Here is a 17,673-nt window from a genome sequence, read left to right as displayed (position 1 = left end):
TTTTAAGTGTAAGGTGTAACCCTTCATCTACTTAACAATGCTACAACATTCCTTTGTAGTAGTGTGTCGTAATGCTAACATTTTAGCCTGTCTCTCTGAGTTTCTCACTGTTCTCCTCATGCTAGCTTTCTCTGCGTTTTTCTTTTAACCATCTGACAAAAGTCAAAAGGCTGCTTTGAAGGCAGCCAAAGCCACAATTACTCGCTGTAAACAAAACGTGTTTCCACAATGACTGTGGAGAAATGAGAGGGGTCCCAAAGTAGAGGGAGCGTTCTCTGAAGTCTGCCAGTCTCACACTTTAAAAACAGCACCTTTTAAAGTCTGGGAAAATGTTTGCTGAATATTATAGTGGATGTTACTTAAAGGAATGGAAGTTGTTTGTTTTTCATTATCTACTGGTATTTAACCACATGAAACAACTGTGTATGTAAAATATTACCCAAACAACATTAATAACATTAATTAGCACAAGAGGAAATATGTTGTTTTATTCTTCATACACTTCATACATCTTATTTAATTTTATAGGCTATTTTATCTACATGTTCTTTACCTTACACACTGATTTGTACTTATAGGCTACTGTACACAACTTTCTATGTTAACATAATGGTATAGCCTAGTTCTACCTTTTCAAGTTTTTTAAAGAAAATGTGTCTTATCAGAAAATAGCGCCACTTATTCCTGATGTAACCTATTGGGATCTCCCTGAAAGTACAGTCAAGTATCCCCCCCATGGGTCCTGCAACGTATAGCCTACATTTAAAAAAATATGTTTTACTGTTCAGCAAGACTATTTAAAATGTTGCGTTTAATGACATTGTTTTTTTCTTCTCATAAATATCAACACAAATGTAACCATAGGCGTAAAAATGTCCAATAATAGCACTCTGGTATTTTTTTGCTTTATTATGCACACTAAAAAAAACCTTTAAAGTTTTTCCCAGTTTTGAGAGAAATGTTTGTGCGACATGCAGCCAAAGCTAGCATGGCTCTAATATTTACATATGCTCAAGTCTAAACCATGGCTGTAAATCCTATTAAGGTAAACAACTGGCTAAAATTAAACAAGTTCAATGCTCTAAACTTAACGTATTTAGATATTTAAAAGAAAAATTAAAGCCAGTTTGTTGAATAAATATGTGGAAATATGTCAGTGAGATACTGAGTTTTTTTTTTCTTTTCGTGATGCTGTAATAAAAATGTATTGTGATATACTTTGTGCATAATGAATTGGTAAGGAGGACTTACAAGGGGGCTGCCAGTGGCTGTGTTTGCCTGCAGCCAATTTAATTTAATTTAAATTGTTTTTGAATTAAGTGTTCTGTTTTGTTTTAATTAATGTTTTTTAAAAGAGGGGCATATATTATAAGATTAATCTTCTTTCTCCTCCTTTTCATTCAAAATGTGAGATTTTATGTTTGTTTGTTTTTCTTAACTTTATCGTTTTTTTTTTTTTTAATGAAATAAAATTAACAAATAAAAAAAATAATGAAATATCAATTAAGATACAACAATTAATTTCTCGGGTTCATACCAGCAACGCTGATACATAATAATTATTTAAATAAAATATCTTCTGACTTATTTGTATTCAGGCGCCACACGGTCACCTTTACAGAACAGAAACATTTGAGGTCCTTTTACTTCACGTGTGCGTCTGCTGCTCTGCCATCGTGAGAGGAAACCATGCCGAAGTCAAAGAGAGACAAGAAAGGTAAATTAATGTAATGTACAGACAAATTAGACGGTTAAATATATTACCAATTTGTAGTGATGGCGAAATGAGGCTTTGTGAAGCAATGAGGCTTTCCAGCCAATTGTATCGCAAATAGATTAATTACTCGAGGCCTCATTTAACACAGTGTACACTAGTGACACCTACTGGTGAAAACAATTTAGAGCAGCCAAATGATTATTGATCACATCACATGCCATTGCATTACTGACATGTTATAGCAAATTGTTCTACTGCGGCAACCAATAAGGATTCACGTGATATTACTTTATAACATACCTTAGTTAATATTATCATTCGGTGATCTTATTTTTTTATGATTTCCTATCAAGATATAGCCTATGAAACAATAATATATATATAAATCTATTGTTCAACAAGTTTGAGGATCTATGTTAACTACAAGTCCAGGAAAAAAGGAAGATTGAAAGAAAGAGGGACAACATTATGAGGTTTGATTGGGCAGTAAAAGTGCTTCTGTAGGCTTACTGGGAACAGAGTGCTTGTGTAACTGGGCAGTGAAATTGAAGGTGCTTTTGCAACTGGGAAGAAAAGGGAAGATTTTTTTATTGATTTTTATTTAAAAATAAAAGTTGTTTCACAGTTTTTGGGCTCAGTCGATTCCGTTTTTTGGAAACAATTTCCCCAGCCTTGGAGAACACCCTTTCACATGGTACAGAGGACGCTGGTGTGCACAAGAATTGTAGTGCCAGCTGGTAGAGGTGGGGATAGACAGACTTTTGTCTTTTCCAATAAAGCAGTACGTCATCTGATCTTGGGAGGTTTGTTTCATTGAGGTAGTGCTGGACCTCAATTGTAGCATCAGCGGTGGCCTTGCAGCTTCTTCTGCTCTGGTCCACACTGTTGTCCAGCAGGCACCACAGGTTTCCACCTAATAAATGTAGAAAAATACATTATTGCCAGTAATTATACTTCACATGATACGAATATACCAGGACTTATATGTCAACAACAATTCACAAACTGAGCAGTAAACATAAAAAATTACCAGAGGTTGTTGCAGACCCAGCAGCCTGGGTTGAGGTTGACGGTTGTGCTGGTGTGTCTGATGGCAATAGATGAACATCTGGGGTTTTAATAATGCTGGCACACTCCGCTTTCAGTCGCCTAACTGCCTCACTGGCCTTTGACTGGCTGAGGAACCCAAGACTTTTGAACCTTGGGTCCAGCATGGTTGCCATTGTCATTATGCTCATGGACTCCACATTAACCAAGATTTCCCTAACACGTCTGACCAGGTTTTCAGCCAGTCGGACAGCCATGTCATTTTTCATGTTCAGTGCTTCACAGTTTACAGCATGTTGCAGCATTTTCAGAATTGGTATAACCTTAGAGGCAGACACTCTTTTCTCCTCAGAGAGTTCCACTGTGGCCTGTTGAAATGGGGACAGCACAAGCAGGCACTCTCTAATGGCCTCATATTCCTGTGCATGAGGCGGGGTGAGGTCTGTATTTAGAGAGGCCAGAGCTGCCCCCACTGGCTCTCTCTGACCATACAGACGCTCGAACATGCTGAAGGTGCTGTTCCAGCGAGTGTCCACCTCCTGTATCATTTTAAGTAATGGTCTTCCCATCTGCTCCTGCACCTGGGTCAGCCTCTCTTTTGCAGTGGTGCTTGTCCTGAAGTATGTCACCATCTTCCTGGATTTGGTGCGCAATTCATTAAGGCCAGGGGTCTGATCAAAAGCCTTTCTTACAATCAAGTTTAGGGAGTGCGCAATACATATAGCATGCCTCACTTGTAGGATTTTGCCTGTAGCAATCATGTTTGCTGCAGCATCAGTTACAAGGCATCTTACTTTATGCTTAATGCCCCACTCCTCCATGAGGTTGGTTTTCACCTGAGCTATGTTCTCTGCAGTGTGGCTATTGGGAAATTTCTCCACTCCCAACAGCACAGTGGCAAGCTTGTCATTCTCATCGATGAAATGACACGTCACGGAAAGGTAGGCGTCCATATTGATGGAAGTCCACATGTCAGACGTGAGACTGACAGCCACCACCTTCTGCACCTGGGCCTTGGCCTTCTCCTTGGTCTCCTCGTACTTAGCAGCCACCATGGCCTTTAAAGCCTGAGGAAGAGAAGAAGTGTATAATTGTCCAATTTAAATAGTTATGTTGTCATCTGCCCCACACACACACACACACACACACACACACACACATATATATATATACACACCTGCCTTGTAGGGAGAATGTAGGTAGGGTCGAGCTTTTGGACCAGCTCCCTAAACCCCTCATCCTCCACCACCGTGAAAGGCTGAGTGTCCTTAATGACCATGTTGACCAAAGCATCATCCAACACCTGCTTTCTGGAACCTAGGACAAAACGAAAATGTTAATGTATTTTAGTCAACATGTATTTCGGTATGATTGTGATGAAGCAAAGCAAAGCAAATTACAGGGGAAAAAATACAAACCTTGCCTGGTTCCTGGCCTATTATCAGGCTGTATATTCTCATGGACAGCTCGATAATGCCTTAGCATTGATGAGGTGTTGTTGCTATAGGCAAGCTCCTTAAAGCACACCAAGCACTTCACCTTCAAATCAAAATAATAAGCCATTGATAATAAATACAGAAAATGATGACAGTGACAGAAATAATAACAACTAATTCAAGCGATTCAGCATAGTAACACATGAAAGCTTTGTAGCACAATGGTTATGGCGGCGCCACCTCGACATAGAGGCCCGAGTTTGGTTCCTGGTACCGCTGAAAAACTGTTTTGTTTTAACGTTTTTTAACGTTTACCTTATTGGGAGATGACAACTCAAAATGCTCCCAAACAGGAGACGTTTTCCTTTTTCTCACAGGCTCCATTTCTCCAAAAAAATAGAACCAAAACTCCAACTCCAACTCTCAACCACGAACTCTCACTAAACAACCAACCAACTAACTCAAACTCACAAGGAGACATGACAAGTGGGTTTCGCTTCCTTTTATCCGAAACACAAACAAATCAATGACGTAGTTCTACTCGAAGTGAGGCCTCGTTTGTCATCGATGACGCGCTTCTCTGAAAATGACACGAGCCTCGATAAGGGGCCTCGGCTAGAAAAGCCCATCCTACTCGACACACGCTTCAAAGCCTCGGTGTCAAACGTAACATCTCTACCAATTTGCTTGTATGAGAAGATAAAAGTAAGGTAATTGATGGACACAAGTCAACGCTAGCTTCATAAAGCAGTTTTACATATGAATGCTGTTAAAGTCGTCGCTCAGTAAAAACTTAAGACCAAATGATTGACTGATTTTCACATACCCTTTCTATCAGTTTCGTTAACGAAAACAGCCAAGAAGGGACTGGAATTAAAACAGAAACTAATCGAGGAGGTGAGTGTAATCTGATTTATTCTATTATGATAACTAATTATCTAAACATTTCCACTATAATCTCTGCTTGTATGTCTTTTTAGTTACGGAAATGTGTGGACACCTACAGAAACTTGTTCATATTCTCTGTGGAAAATATGAGGAATAACAAACTGAAAGACATCAGGACAGCATGGAAACATAGCAGGTAAAAAAAAAACATGAACCATCACATTAGGGAATTTATTGGGTAATTTCTGTGACTATGTACATGTTGGTTTGTTTAATTATCATGAGGACAGCTATGCCTGTAAAAAAACAAAACTGTTTGGTAGTACTGTATGATTTTAAAATCTAATGAAGGAACATTTTGTTGAACAAATAGGTACTGTAAATAATTTGGAGGAAATGGTTTGAAATATCTCTAACAGTCAGTAAGGGTGGAATAAAATGTCACCAACAAGGACACTGAAGGAACCAGTGTTTCAGAGTGTTGGACACATATGAAAGAAAAACATTATAATTATTATTATTATTGTAAACTATACCAAGTCCCCATAAGCCAAAGCTTCATCTTCAAATGGCTCATTTTGTTTAAAAATCAAACACATCTACTGTCAGAAATGACTATAAAAATCAGCATAATGTTTTAATGTCAATGTTTTATTCAAATGATTCAACATAAATTATTGATCATCATAGTTAGCGTTTCGTTTTCAAAGAGACTGATTGATTTTAATGTTTTGTTATTGCAATAATAGTTGGACTCTTCTGCACCACAGGTTCTTCTTTGGCAAAAATAAAGTCATGGTGATCGCCTTGGGTAAAGGAGAAACAGATGAATACAAAGATAATTTGCACAAGGTAAGAATAAATCTAGGCATGGGGGGTGGATGGAAAATGATTAAGATAAATGATGAACTATTGTTAAATTACTTTTTGATGCTCTGCAGGTCACCAAATAAAACAAAGGATGAAGTACAAGAGTAAGTTAGCTTCACTTCCTGCACCATTTACGGTTTATCCAACAATTGTTCCCTGGGTAACTGATTTGGGTTCTCTCTTTGCAGGTACTTCAGTCATTTCAAAGAGGTGGATTATGCGAGGGCGGGCAACCAGGCACAGATGGACGTAACTCTGGATGAGGGACCCCTGGAACAGTTTACTCACTCAATGGAGCCCCAGCTGAGGCAATTAGGACTCCCCACCGCACTCAAGAAAGGTAAGATGACACTACAGTTATTGTAAATGTTTCTCTTTTGCTAATAAGGTAATGCAAAGAGCAAAACAAACATCCCATTTGTAAATTCCTCCATACTTCCCTGCTACTCTTAGCTCAAAATCTTACTGATTTGAAGTTTTATTTGTGAACATCTTGTTTAGTTAAAGTCGTATTTTGGATCATTCAAAGGTGTTGTGACACTGCTCAAGGACCATGAAGTCTGTAAGGAGGGAGACATGCTAACTCCTGAGCAGGCTCGTATTCTGGTGAGTGCTTTACTGCTTTGACTACAGAAAATGTTAACTGCAACGGATTGTAGTGCATTGCATTTTGACCAACTGTTTATTTCTTTCCGCCCATAGAAACTCTTTGGCATCGAGATGGCAGAATTCAAGGTGCAGATCAAATGTATGTGGAACTCAGAAACGGGCGAGTTTGGGAACATTGCTGGAGAAGAAGAGTCCATGGAGGATAATGAGGAAGATGATGATGATGATGATGGTGCAGAATGAAACGTGTACAAGGCAGCTTGTAAACATCTTTGCCAACCTTCAACAGCAGAGGGACATAGAAACCATTCATCTTGACCGCCAGTGCTGACCCGGGAGTTTTAGTAATCTCCTTTTTCTGGCCATTTGATCATCCCAAAACATGAACTTCTGTCCATCTTGAATTTTAGCTTTGGATTGAATGTTTTCAGTAAAAACAGGAGCTTTGAGTCAAGAGACTTCATGATGTATTTTGTGTAATAACAAATATAGTGGAAAAAGTGCTAAACATCATGACAGTATTTTTTCTTTTTGCAAAATAAGGGGGGAAACAGACAGCCTTGTAAAATCATTTTATACACGTGTGTGTAGGAATAACAGTTTGATTTGTAAAAATACAATATCTTTCAATGTAAGTTTAATAATAAAAAAAAACTCCAGAAGAAAGAAATCTTATTTTTTTACATTTATACATCAACAATTAAGTGCTTTAGGCTTTAATACTTATTGGTCACAGATTGATCTGTTTAATAATGTCATTGTATTTGTCAATTATTGTTTGAGTAGATTGCATTTTTTTTTAGCGGAAGTAGTTTGGACAGTCATGGGCAACGAGATTCCAGGCCTCATTGAAGGCGGCGACAACTCGATCATCCAGAGGATCCTCGTCTGCAGCAGCCAAGTTTTGCTGAAGTTGCTCCATACTTGACATGCCAATGATGACTCCATCACCAAGATTGCCCTGGAGCAGCAGAGAATCGAGTGGTCAAATACTTTTCAATACCACGTGTTTTGAAACGATACAATATCCATTCTTTAAATGACCACTAGTACTACAAAACAAGCAAATCTTTTAAAGAACATTAAGATCCTCAGTCATGTTTTCAACCAATAGCTGCTGCAAGCAAAATAAAAAACACGTCTTAACTGCAGAAAGTAAACTGCCAGTGTATTGCTGTGATATCAAAACGGATTGATATGGTTTCAAGTTTTTCAAGGTATGTTCAAAATTTCTGGCATTGTGACAACCCTTACCGTCTAGGTGACTTCTTGTTCATACCTAAGGTTTCATGCGTTTGCTCTGGCTTGATCTGATGATTGACTAACAGGGTGCCAAGGCAACACTTATCTTGGATTATTATCTGCGTACTAATACAAAATATTGTGCTGACTTCATTTTGAACATGTTTTAATGAACTGTATGTCTTATGTTGTATAGTGTAATACTCCTATGATAATGTCACAACAGCTCTCTATGTACAGTTGGTACCTTTAGCTGAGAGTGGTGGTACATCCAGCGTATCGCAGCAGACGTCATGGAGGGTTTATTTGAGCCGTATGCTGTCTCCAGGGCATTTAGAACCAAATCTATCGCCTGGAAATGACTCAACTTCCAGTATCTAATGGAGAATGACAAACAAATATTTTGTGATTGATCGATGGTGAAAGGTGTAAGTTTAGCTGTGAAGAAATACTGAAACTCATGAAGGGAGTCGTATATTGCATGGAGCATTAAGAAAAAGGAATGCCTGGTCTCTCACCTGTCCTGGTATGCTTTAGCCCAGTTGTTACCAAAGAAGCGTCCAGTAGGCTGAGAGCCATCTTTGTCTTCAAAATGGTACTTTCCTGTCAGAAGGCCACCTATAGAAGAGAAGTCATTTCTACATTGAAATTATCTTGTGTCCTACTAAATTCTGCAACTTTGAGTTATATATTTTCTACATTTTTAGAATAATAGAATAGAATGTCATAAAGCCCATTTCATTACAGGTCAGCTCAATGTGCTTTACACTGATAATGAAAAGAAGGGAATTCAAAAAACAGTTATTTCAACAATCATGAATAAGATGCATCAATTTTTTATTTTTTTTAATTCAATGCACATCAGAGACACCACATAACAATCAAACACCAAAAAAGAGCATTCAACAAAAACCTAGAAAAACACACAAAGCGTAACTATTTGTATGCTTGGGAGAAATGATTTTGAGTTTAGTTTTAAAAGTAGACAGTTGTGACGGAACTACGGTAAGTAAGTCCCAAATCAGACCAGTGATGACATGTATAGCCGCATGTCATCACTCAACCGCTGGCTGTCGAGGTGGTGTCCAGCAAACGATGTGGGCTTCCTAGATAACTGGCAGTCTTTTTGGGGAAAACCTGGTCTGCTAGCTAGAGACGGCATCCATCCCACTTGACGGTGCAGCTCTATTATCTAGAAACATAGCAGAGGTTATTAGTCCAAAACCCTGACAACAACACAGAGTTCAGACCAGGAGGCAGAGCTGCAGTCTTACACACTTCTCTGCGCCTCCCTTAGATCTGTCTCCCAGTCACTATAGCTGTAATTCTGAATCGAACTGTAGTTATACTATAGGTACTGTGTCTGTCCCCCGGCCCAGACCCGTTTTTATAAGTCATCCAAACGGCGTGAATCATCAGAATCTGATTAGAATCAAAACTACGAATACGATTTTGCTACAAGATCGGAAGATTCACTGCGGACTTTTGAACATTAGGTCCTTAGCATCCAAGTCTCTTTTAGTGAATGATCTGATATCAGATCAGCACATTGATTTACTTTTTTTGACTGAAACCTGGCTGTGTCGAGATGAATATGTTAGTTTGAATGAATCCACTCCTCCCAGTCATTTTAATACTCATATACCTCGAGACACCGGACGAGGTGGTGGAGTAGCAGCTATTTTTAATTCCAGTCTTTTAGTTAACCCTCGACCAAAGCTGAATTTTTCTTCTTTTGAAAGCCTTGTTCTTAGTCTTCCACATCCAGTCTCAAGAACCTTTCAGCCAGTTCTAGTTGTTGTAGTTTACCGCCCTCCTGGCCCATATTCTGAGTTTTTATCTGAGTTTGCAGAATTTTTAATCAGACTCAGTCCTTAGCAGTGATAGAATAATTGTTGTAGGTGACTTCAATATCCATGTGGATGTTGAAAATGATAGCCTGAGCACAGCTTTCATGTCACTATTAGACTCTATTGGTTTCACCCAGGGTGTAAACGAACCTACTCATCGTTTTAACCACACCCTGGATCTTGTTTTAGCTTATGGAATTGAAATCCATAACCTTACAGTTTTCCTAGAAAATCCTCTGCTATCAGACCATTTTTTTATTACATTTGATTTTGTCCTACTAGAATTTCCTCTGCCTGGAAGAGGTGTGCTCTCTAGAAGTTTGTCGGATAGTGCTGTGGCTAGATTTAAGGAAGCTATTTCAGCTGTTTTTGATTCAGTACCGTGTTTCAACCCAGTTGGAAACTCTTACGATAGCTTTAGTCCCTCTCAGCTAGATCAGTTTGTTGATAGTGCAGTGGATTCGCTGAGAGTTACTCTGGATTCGATTGCTCCCCTGAAACAGAAGGTTGTCAAGCGGCGGAGAGTGGCTCCATGGTTCAACTCAGAAACCCGTACTCTGAAACAATCATCACGGAATTTTGAAAGAATATGGCGTTCGACCAAAACGGTAGAATCTGTTTTTTTCTGGCAGGATAGTCATAGAAGATATATGAAGGCTCTACGTCACGCCCGAGCTGCCTACTACTCCTCTCTAATCGAGGAAAACAAAGGCAATCCTAGATACCTTTTCAGCACTGTAGCCAGGCTGACAGAGAGTCATGGCTCCATTGAGCCTTGTATTCCTCTAGCCCTCAGCAGTAATGATTTCCTTAGCTTTTTCAACAACAAAGTTCTAGACATCAGAGACAAAATTGGTAACCTCCTGCCCTTACCTGGTGCAGATACGTCTGACACGGCAGAGACAGTTCCAGGACCAGATATTAGTCTCGACTGTTTTTCTCCAATCGACCTTTCAGAGCTATATTCCATTTTTTCTGCGTCGAAACCGTCAACCTGTATTTTGGACCCAATCCCAACCAAGCTGTTTAAGGAAGTCTTTCCCTTAGTTAGCAACTCCATATTAGATATGATCAATATGTCTTTACTGGCAGGCTATGTACCACAGACATTTAAAGTAGCGGTAATCAAACCTCTACTTAAAAAGCCTACTCTGGACTCAGGAACTCTGGCTAACTACAGGCCTATATCCAACCTTCCTTTTTTCTCGAAGATCCTGGAGAAGGTGGTAGCCAAACAGCTGTGTGACTTTCTCCATGACAACAGTTTATTTGAAGAGTTCCAGTCAGGATTTAGAGTCCACCATAGCACTGAGACTGCACTAGTTAGAGTTACAAACGATCTACTTCTAGCCTCAGACAGGGGACTTCTGTCTGTGCTCGTCTTGTTAGATCTTAGTGCTGCTTTTGACACCATTGACCATCGGATCCTGTTGTACAGACTGGAGCATTTGCTTGGAATTACAGGGACTGCTTTAAGTTGGTTTGAATTCTACTTATCAGACCGATCTCAGTTTGTACATGTTAATGATGAGTCCTCTATGCACACTAAAGTTTGCCATGGAGTACCACAAGGTTCAGTGCTTGGACCAATTCTTTTTACATTATATATGCTTCCTCTGGGAAATATTATGAGGAAACACTCCATACAGTTTCATTGTTATGCAGATGATACTCAGCTTTATGTATCAATGAAGCCCGATGGTACCAGTCAGTTATGTCAGCTAGAAACATGCCTTAAGGACGTTAGAACCTGGATGACCAGAAATGTTTTGCTACTTAACTCAGACAAGACTGAAGTTATTGTGCTAGGCCCTAAGAACCTCAGAGAGACTTTTTCTAGTGATGTGACTGTCCTTAATGACATCAGCCTGGCATCTAGCACCACTGTTAGGAATCTAGGAGTTCTTTTTGATCAAGATATGTCTTTTAGCTCTCACATCAGTCAAGTTTCAAGAACAGCCTACTTTCACCTTCGTAATATATCCAAGATCAGGAATATCCTGTCGCAAAGTGATGCAGAAAAACTAGTTCATGCATTTGTTACCTCCAGACTGGATTATTGTAACTCTCTTTTGTCAGGGTGCTCTGGCAAATCTCTAAAGACTCTTCAACGGGTCCAGAATGCTGCAGCTCGTGTACTGACCAGAACCAGGAAATGGGACCACATCACTCCTGTCCTAGCTTCTCTGCACTGGCTCCCTATACAGTCTAGAATAGAATTCAAGATCCTTCTTCTCACCTACAAAGCTCTAAATGGCCAGGCACCATCTTACCTGAAGGAGCTACTAGTGCCGTACTGTCCCTCGAGAGCGTTGCGGTCCCGGAGTGCAGGCCTGCTGGTGGTACCTACAGTCTCCAAGTGTACTATGGGGGGTAAAGCCTTCAGTTATCGGGCTCCTCTCCTCTGGAACCGCCTTCCAGCCGGGGTCCGGGAGGCAGACACAGTCTGTATTTTTAAGATTAGACTTAAAACTTTCCTTTTTGATAAATCTTATAGTTAGGGCTGGTGCTGGTGTAGACCAGCTCTTAGTTATGCTGCTATAGGCTTAGACTACCGGGGGAACTGGCACCCTGAGCTCCTCTCTCTCTCTCTCTCTGCATATACAGTACATCATATTACTGCATGTATCTATCTATAAATCTCAGTCACTAACCACCTACTTTCCTGGGAGCTCTTGAGCTCTCCTAGGCTCCTCAAGATCGTCGGTTGACGGCTTGCCAGAACAACCCCCACCCCACCACTACCCCCTCCCCACCGGATTGTGGGTTGGCGGCCTGCCAGAACAACCCCCCCACACCCCCTCCCCTCCCCACCGGATTGCTGATGGACGGTCTACCTCCCCCCACCCCCTTGCTCTCTATCCCTCTTCCTGCATCTTATCCCATCTCTCCCCCTATCCCTTTCCAAGCCCGGCGCAGTCTAGGCCTGTGAAGACTGTTTCGTCATGAGCCGGGGATCCGGCCGAAGATTTCTGCCTTTTAATAAGGCAGTTTTTTCTTACCACTGTAACTTTTGCTGCTTTGCTAAAGTGCTCATGATGGATAGGCCGGATCTTTGTAACATAACAATGAGTAAGGTCTTTTTACCTGCTCTTTTGTAATGTTAACAGACAATGAGTAAGGTATTTTACCTGCTTCTTGTAAAGTGTCTCGAGATAACACTTGTTATGAGTTGACGCTATACAAATAAAAGTTGATTGATTGATTGATTGATAAGCAGGAAGTTTGTTCCAAGAACCACAGTAACTTAAGGCCCCTTCTCCAGACTTTGATCTAATTCTTGGCACAACTTACACATCTTCACTGGATGACCTGAGGGCCCTGTTAGGGTTGAAGTCTTTGAGCAAGTCAGAAATTGACTTGGGAGCTGAACCATTAAGTTCTTTATGGACTAATAATAAGATTTCAAAGGTGATTTTGTGTTTTAAGGGGAGCCAATGGAGTATTTTGAGGATGGGAGTTATATGTTACATTTTTTTTGTGCGTGTTAGGACTCTGGCTAAGTTGGAGTTTTCTCACAGATTGTTTGGATAGCCCTATTGAAAGATCATGAGATGACAGGGAAATGTACAACTGTGTGTCATCAGCATATGAATGGTAGGCTATATTATGTTTCTTCATGATAGCACTAAATGGGAGCATGTATAGATTAAACAGCAGTGGCCCAAGGACTGACCCTTGTGGAACCCCAAAGAGAACCTTTCTTTTAGATTTAAAATTGCCAAGAGAAATGTGAATCTCTAATTCTCTAGGATATGATAATTCCATCAAAATCAGTTACAGTTTTCAATAAGAAATCAGCAAGTTCTTCCAAGAAGCCTTGTCTAATGTTAAGAGGATGATGACAGTAAGAATGAGTGCAGCACTGAACAGATCATTTAGAACAAGACCTAAATATTTAAAACTGAGGTAGTTGCCAAGATGGAACGATTTACAGCCCAGTTTCTGAGTAGGAATTATGTCGTTTACGATAAAAGTCTTTCTTGAAAGGGATCCAACAGTCAACTGTGCAAGTTTTAGAGTGCATGGGGGAGTTTTTGCAGTGAGAGACAAACCTTTAAAGTCCAAACCAGACTGTGGATTAACAGTCATGGCTATGAGGCTGATTTAAAGCTGGGATTGCACAATAGTAAATAATAATGTTAGTATGCTAACAAGCCAGTGCTAAAAAGGGGTTACATTTACCATCTTCATCATTTAGTTAGCATACTTACATCTTCTATTAGCACTTAACACTAAGTTAATTTGAGGATGATAGGAATCTATTCAAAGAATTAAGTTGTAAAACAAACATGATTGACCTCTTGCTGGCGCTGAAGTAGAGTTCAATCAATGTGATTATTTATCTTAAAAGGAACATGGATGCTTTGACCAATTTAATAAGAATACATCTAACAGTTATTGAGACATGTTACTCAAAACCTCAGACTCAAATGTAAACCTCATGGTGGTATAGGTACACCAGGAGAGGGAAAGTATACTGTACCTGCAAGAGGATTGTATGCGTAGAACTTAATTCCGTAGTTTCTCAGACATGGCAGCAACTCCGTCTCAACCCGTCTTGTCGTGGCATTGTACATTCCCTGAGAAAAGATGTACGAGTTTGAATTAGGGCATAAGATCACATCTAAGTGAAAGTAAAATAAACAATGAAAGTTTTTTTTTCCCCAATAACAATTAAAGTTGGAGAAAAACTTGGGATATTCTACATTATAAAAACGAGTGTCCAGGGTTTATGTTAGCTGTTAATTACCAGCTTGTATTTAGTATCACATACAGTTGTCTGGCAAAAAAAAGTATATATAAACGGCCAAAATGTCCGGCTATATAATATGAATACAATATTTGTTGAGTGTTTTCCTAATTTTGTATATCGGTATAAGATCACAATTCCAAATGTAAGGCAACACTAATCTAAAGTATAGTCTCCCCTTGCTCATGTATGGGGTTTTGTGCATTTTATTGCTGTTTAATGTTGGTTATTAGGCATATATGCCTATTCAAAGCATACGGTGATCTGTAAGGCCAGAATTCTGTGGCGGTAAAAATAAAGTCTAGCATTAACTCAGCATGTGTCACCATAGGTGTTTTCCTTGCTGAAAACTACCTCTATCCTGGGTCACCTGTTGAATAAAACATAAAAAAAAACGTTTAAAAATAAATACCTGATACACAGTGGGAACAATCCAGTTGTTGTGTCTGCAGATGCACATGATTTCAGCAACTTCCCATGATGCATAGTTTGAAAGACCAAACTCTTTGAATTTTCCCTGTAGGGTGGTGTTTTAATGTTTAAAAAAAGTTATTTGAAATAAGCAGATAGTGTTTTAACATTATAGGTTCAATAGGTATCTATTCTCTTTACCTCCTTGTGGAGTTCATTGCAGGCTCTAAGAGTGTCCTCAATTGGGTTTTGGTGGTCAGGGGCATGGAGGTAGAAAAGATCCACACAGTCAGTCTGCAGCCTCTGAAGGGAGGTTTCCATCTGGGAGCGTACACTCTCTGGCTTCAGTGTCTTTCCATCCCAGGGGTTAGCCTTGGTAGCTATACTTACTGTCGCATCAAGTTATACAGAACTGAATTATTATTTTTTTCATAAACATGGAAGATACTATGTGACTTTATACAAATGATCAAAACATATGACAGAAACATTCAGATATTCTACCAGCTTGCTTGAACAAACATGAAACAACTACACCATTGATCAACACATTTTCTGATTTAAAAGCAAAGTTGAACTTGCATGTTATCTAAATGAAAGACTGGTGGACTGATAATATGGGATCTATATGATAAAAACTTTTTTGTTATTGATTTGGTGATTTATGTTTTTCAAATAACTTTTTCTCCTTCTCCTATAAACTTGGAAATAGACATTCTCCTTACTTGTAATTTGTATTTGGATTATTCAATATTGTCTGTAGGCTACTCTCTAAATGTAATCTTGACGTGGCAAGGAACTGTAGACAAAAAATGGCTAACTAAATTTACATCATAAAGTAACATTTATTTTGAAATTGTGCATTGGACCCTAACAAATGGAAAAGGCGTAGACGTCACGATTACGTCATCAGGCTCTGGTGACAGAAACAGTAAAATAAAGGGGAAACCCTTTAGGTGTCTTACGTTTCTAGAATGTGCAAAAACTCCTAAATATGCATGTCTTTAAACGTACATTTAATAATTTCCATTGACGTTAATGTCTGTACAGGCACTGATTAATTATAAAGCGAGTGGAGTAGAAATCATAACTCCAAGGTGTTGCCAGCTGCAGGTGGGCCTATGTTGTCATGAGCAATAGTTCAGTCAGTCCACTTTTAAAACTTTTTTTTAGCATTAGCCCACTGGGAGAGTCAAGTGTTTATTGTCTCTACGACTATCTGTGCTTCTAATATACCTGTTTTAGGAAGATTCATGCCCCCAATGATCGTCTCTGACTTCCCATCCATGTACATGAAGGCTGTGTCCACTCTGTTGTGCCCCCTGCCCAGAAAAGTCTTCACCATCTCCAGGCTCTGCTGGGCGTCGGCTCGCCCTCCGAAAGCCATCGTCCCCAGTAGGGAAACAGGCCGTTTAGCTGGACACGACGACATGTTTCTACAAGCCACGAGCACTTCCCTGATAATGTGGCTCCTTTTGAGTGTGCACAGTCCTCCTGTTATTACGCACTGCATGCTAATGTATGGCAGCCAGTGAGCATGCGAAGGGCAAAGTTCGCGATGTAAGTAGTAGTTAGGGAGCGTCGTCAAGTTACTTAACCGATTTAAAACGAAGCATGTGCTATATTATTATTATATCTTCAGAGCCTCGCAGCCTTTGCCTGTTAGACTGTAGTTTAGGTAGTGCAAAGGTCGTCCTCAGTGACCACTTCCTACTTTTGTTTTTTATTTGTTCAAGTTGCCATCCATCTGCAGGACAGTTGTCATACCAAATAAAGAAAGCAGTTCAGAGTCTGACCACAAGGTGTCAGCAAATAGCCAACCATGTCACAAAGGATGCTCTTAAAGTTTCTTCCACATTCAGTAATGTGTAGTCCAGAAAATATGGCAGGAAATCTGTAAAGCATAGCACTTTGAGAATTTTTTGCAAAAAATGTAAAAGTGCATCACAAATTAAATGTATTATTATTAATATTATTAATAAAATGTATTAAGTCATTATAAATTGTTATTTTTTTAAGTGTTGAAACATGCAGATTTATAAAATATTGGCCTATTCAAATGGATTGCTTTTACAATGTAATTTATTATTCCTCTGTGAATAAGTTTCTGGTTAACCATCTATGTGGCCATGGGACACAAATAAGTTGTAGGTCCACATTATTTTATGATGTGATAATGATACTGATACCAACAATAACATTTTACCATTTCATTTACCAGAATGAGTGTAAATCTACTCTAATTCTGTCGCTGGGCATATGCTGAAGCTTCGATACGTTTCTTCCATGATTGGTAGCCTACCAGACAATGAATAAACAGAAAGTGGTGAGTGATTATTATGGGGAACACACAGCAGATTTTTATTTTCAGTTTTTAAGACGTCAGCATTAGACTTCTTTAAGTCTCATTTGTGTTGTTGTAGTTAAGGGATAAAATAGAAAGAAAATGTTCTCTATACCCTAACTTTGCTTACACACACCTTTCATGAAAGTCTAACATGACAGCCCCTGATCTAATGAGAACAACATGTCGTATGGCTGGGACCCACGGAGGCTGCTCGGACAGCAGTGACCCGGGTCTCTTTGGGGTCATGAACACACATGCGGTCAATGGAAGCTTTGTTTGGTGAGCAGCAGCGTAGCTGACCCTTTGACCTCACCATCAGCTGTTTGCCCTGCAGTGTGACCACTGGCTGCTTCATGCCCTTGAATTTAACCCCAAATTGCCCCTGTTGCTCCAAGAATGGTGGTATAATAACCAGTTTCCCTGGATGTCAATGTCTATTTGAGAGCTTTGTATCTTCCCGTGAAGATGCTCCTGTAAGCTTTGAGTAACGAGCCGTACGCGCG

General features: G+C 39.6%; 2 protein-coding genes across 2 annotated transcripts; one reads left to right on the top strand and one right to left on the bottom strand.

The window, feature by feature from the left end:
• The first annotated feature begins 1,632 nt into the window (after window positions 1-1,632).
• LOC132978105 (mRNA turnover protein 4 homolog) lies at window positions 1,633-7,078 on the top strand. The gene is made up of 7 exons (XM_061043142.1): window positions 1,633-1,717; window positions 5,039-5,097; window positions 5,181-5,284; window positions 5,859-6,062; window positions 6,147-6,298; window positions 6,488-6,564; window positions 6,661-7,078. Exons 1-7 carry the CDS (start codon window positions 1,690-1,692, stop codon window positions 6,808-6,810), a joined length of 774 nt encoding a protein of 257 aa, XP_060899125.1. The 5' UTR covers window positions 1,633-1,689; the 3' UTR covers window positions 6,811-7,078.
• A 45-nt stretch (window positions 7,079-7,123) lies between these two features.
• On the bottom strand, window positions 7,124-16,478 carry akr7a3 (aldo-keto reductase family 7, member A3 (aflatoxin aldehyde reductase)). The gene is made up of 7 exons (XM_061043141.1): window positions 16,060-16,478; window positions 15,025-15,212; window positions 14,825-14,929; window positions 14,146-14,242; window positions 8,328-8,427; window positions 8,057-8,186; window positions 7,124-7,528 (listed from the first exon to the last, which is right to left on the bottom strand). The coding sequence occupies exons 1-7, from the start codon at window positions 16,334-16,336 to the stop codon at window positions 7,367-7,369; spliced, it is 1,059 nt and encodes a 352-aa protein (XP_060899124.1). The 5' UTR covers window positions 16,337-16,478; the 3' UTR covers window positions 7,124-7,366.
• Between the last annotated feature and the right edge of the window lie 1,195 nt (window positions 16,479-17,673).

This window comes from Labrus mixtus, chromosome 7 (assembly GCF_963584025.1).
Source record: "Labrus mixtus chromosome 7, fLabMix1.1, whole genome shotgun sequence".
Lineage (NCBI taxonomy): Eukaryota > Metazoa > Chordata > Actinopteri > Labriformes > Labridae > Labrus > Labrus mixtus.
The sequence above is the reverse complement of the archived record's forward strand: the minus strand, read 5'-3'. Positions and strand labels throughout refer to the sequence as shown.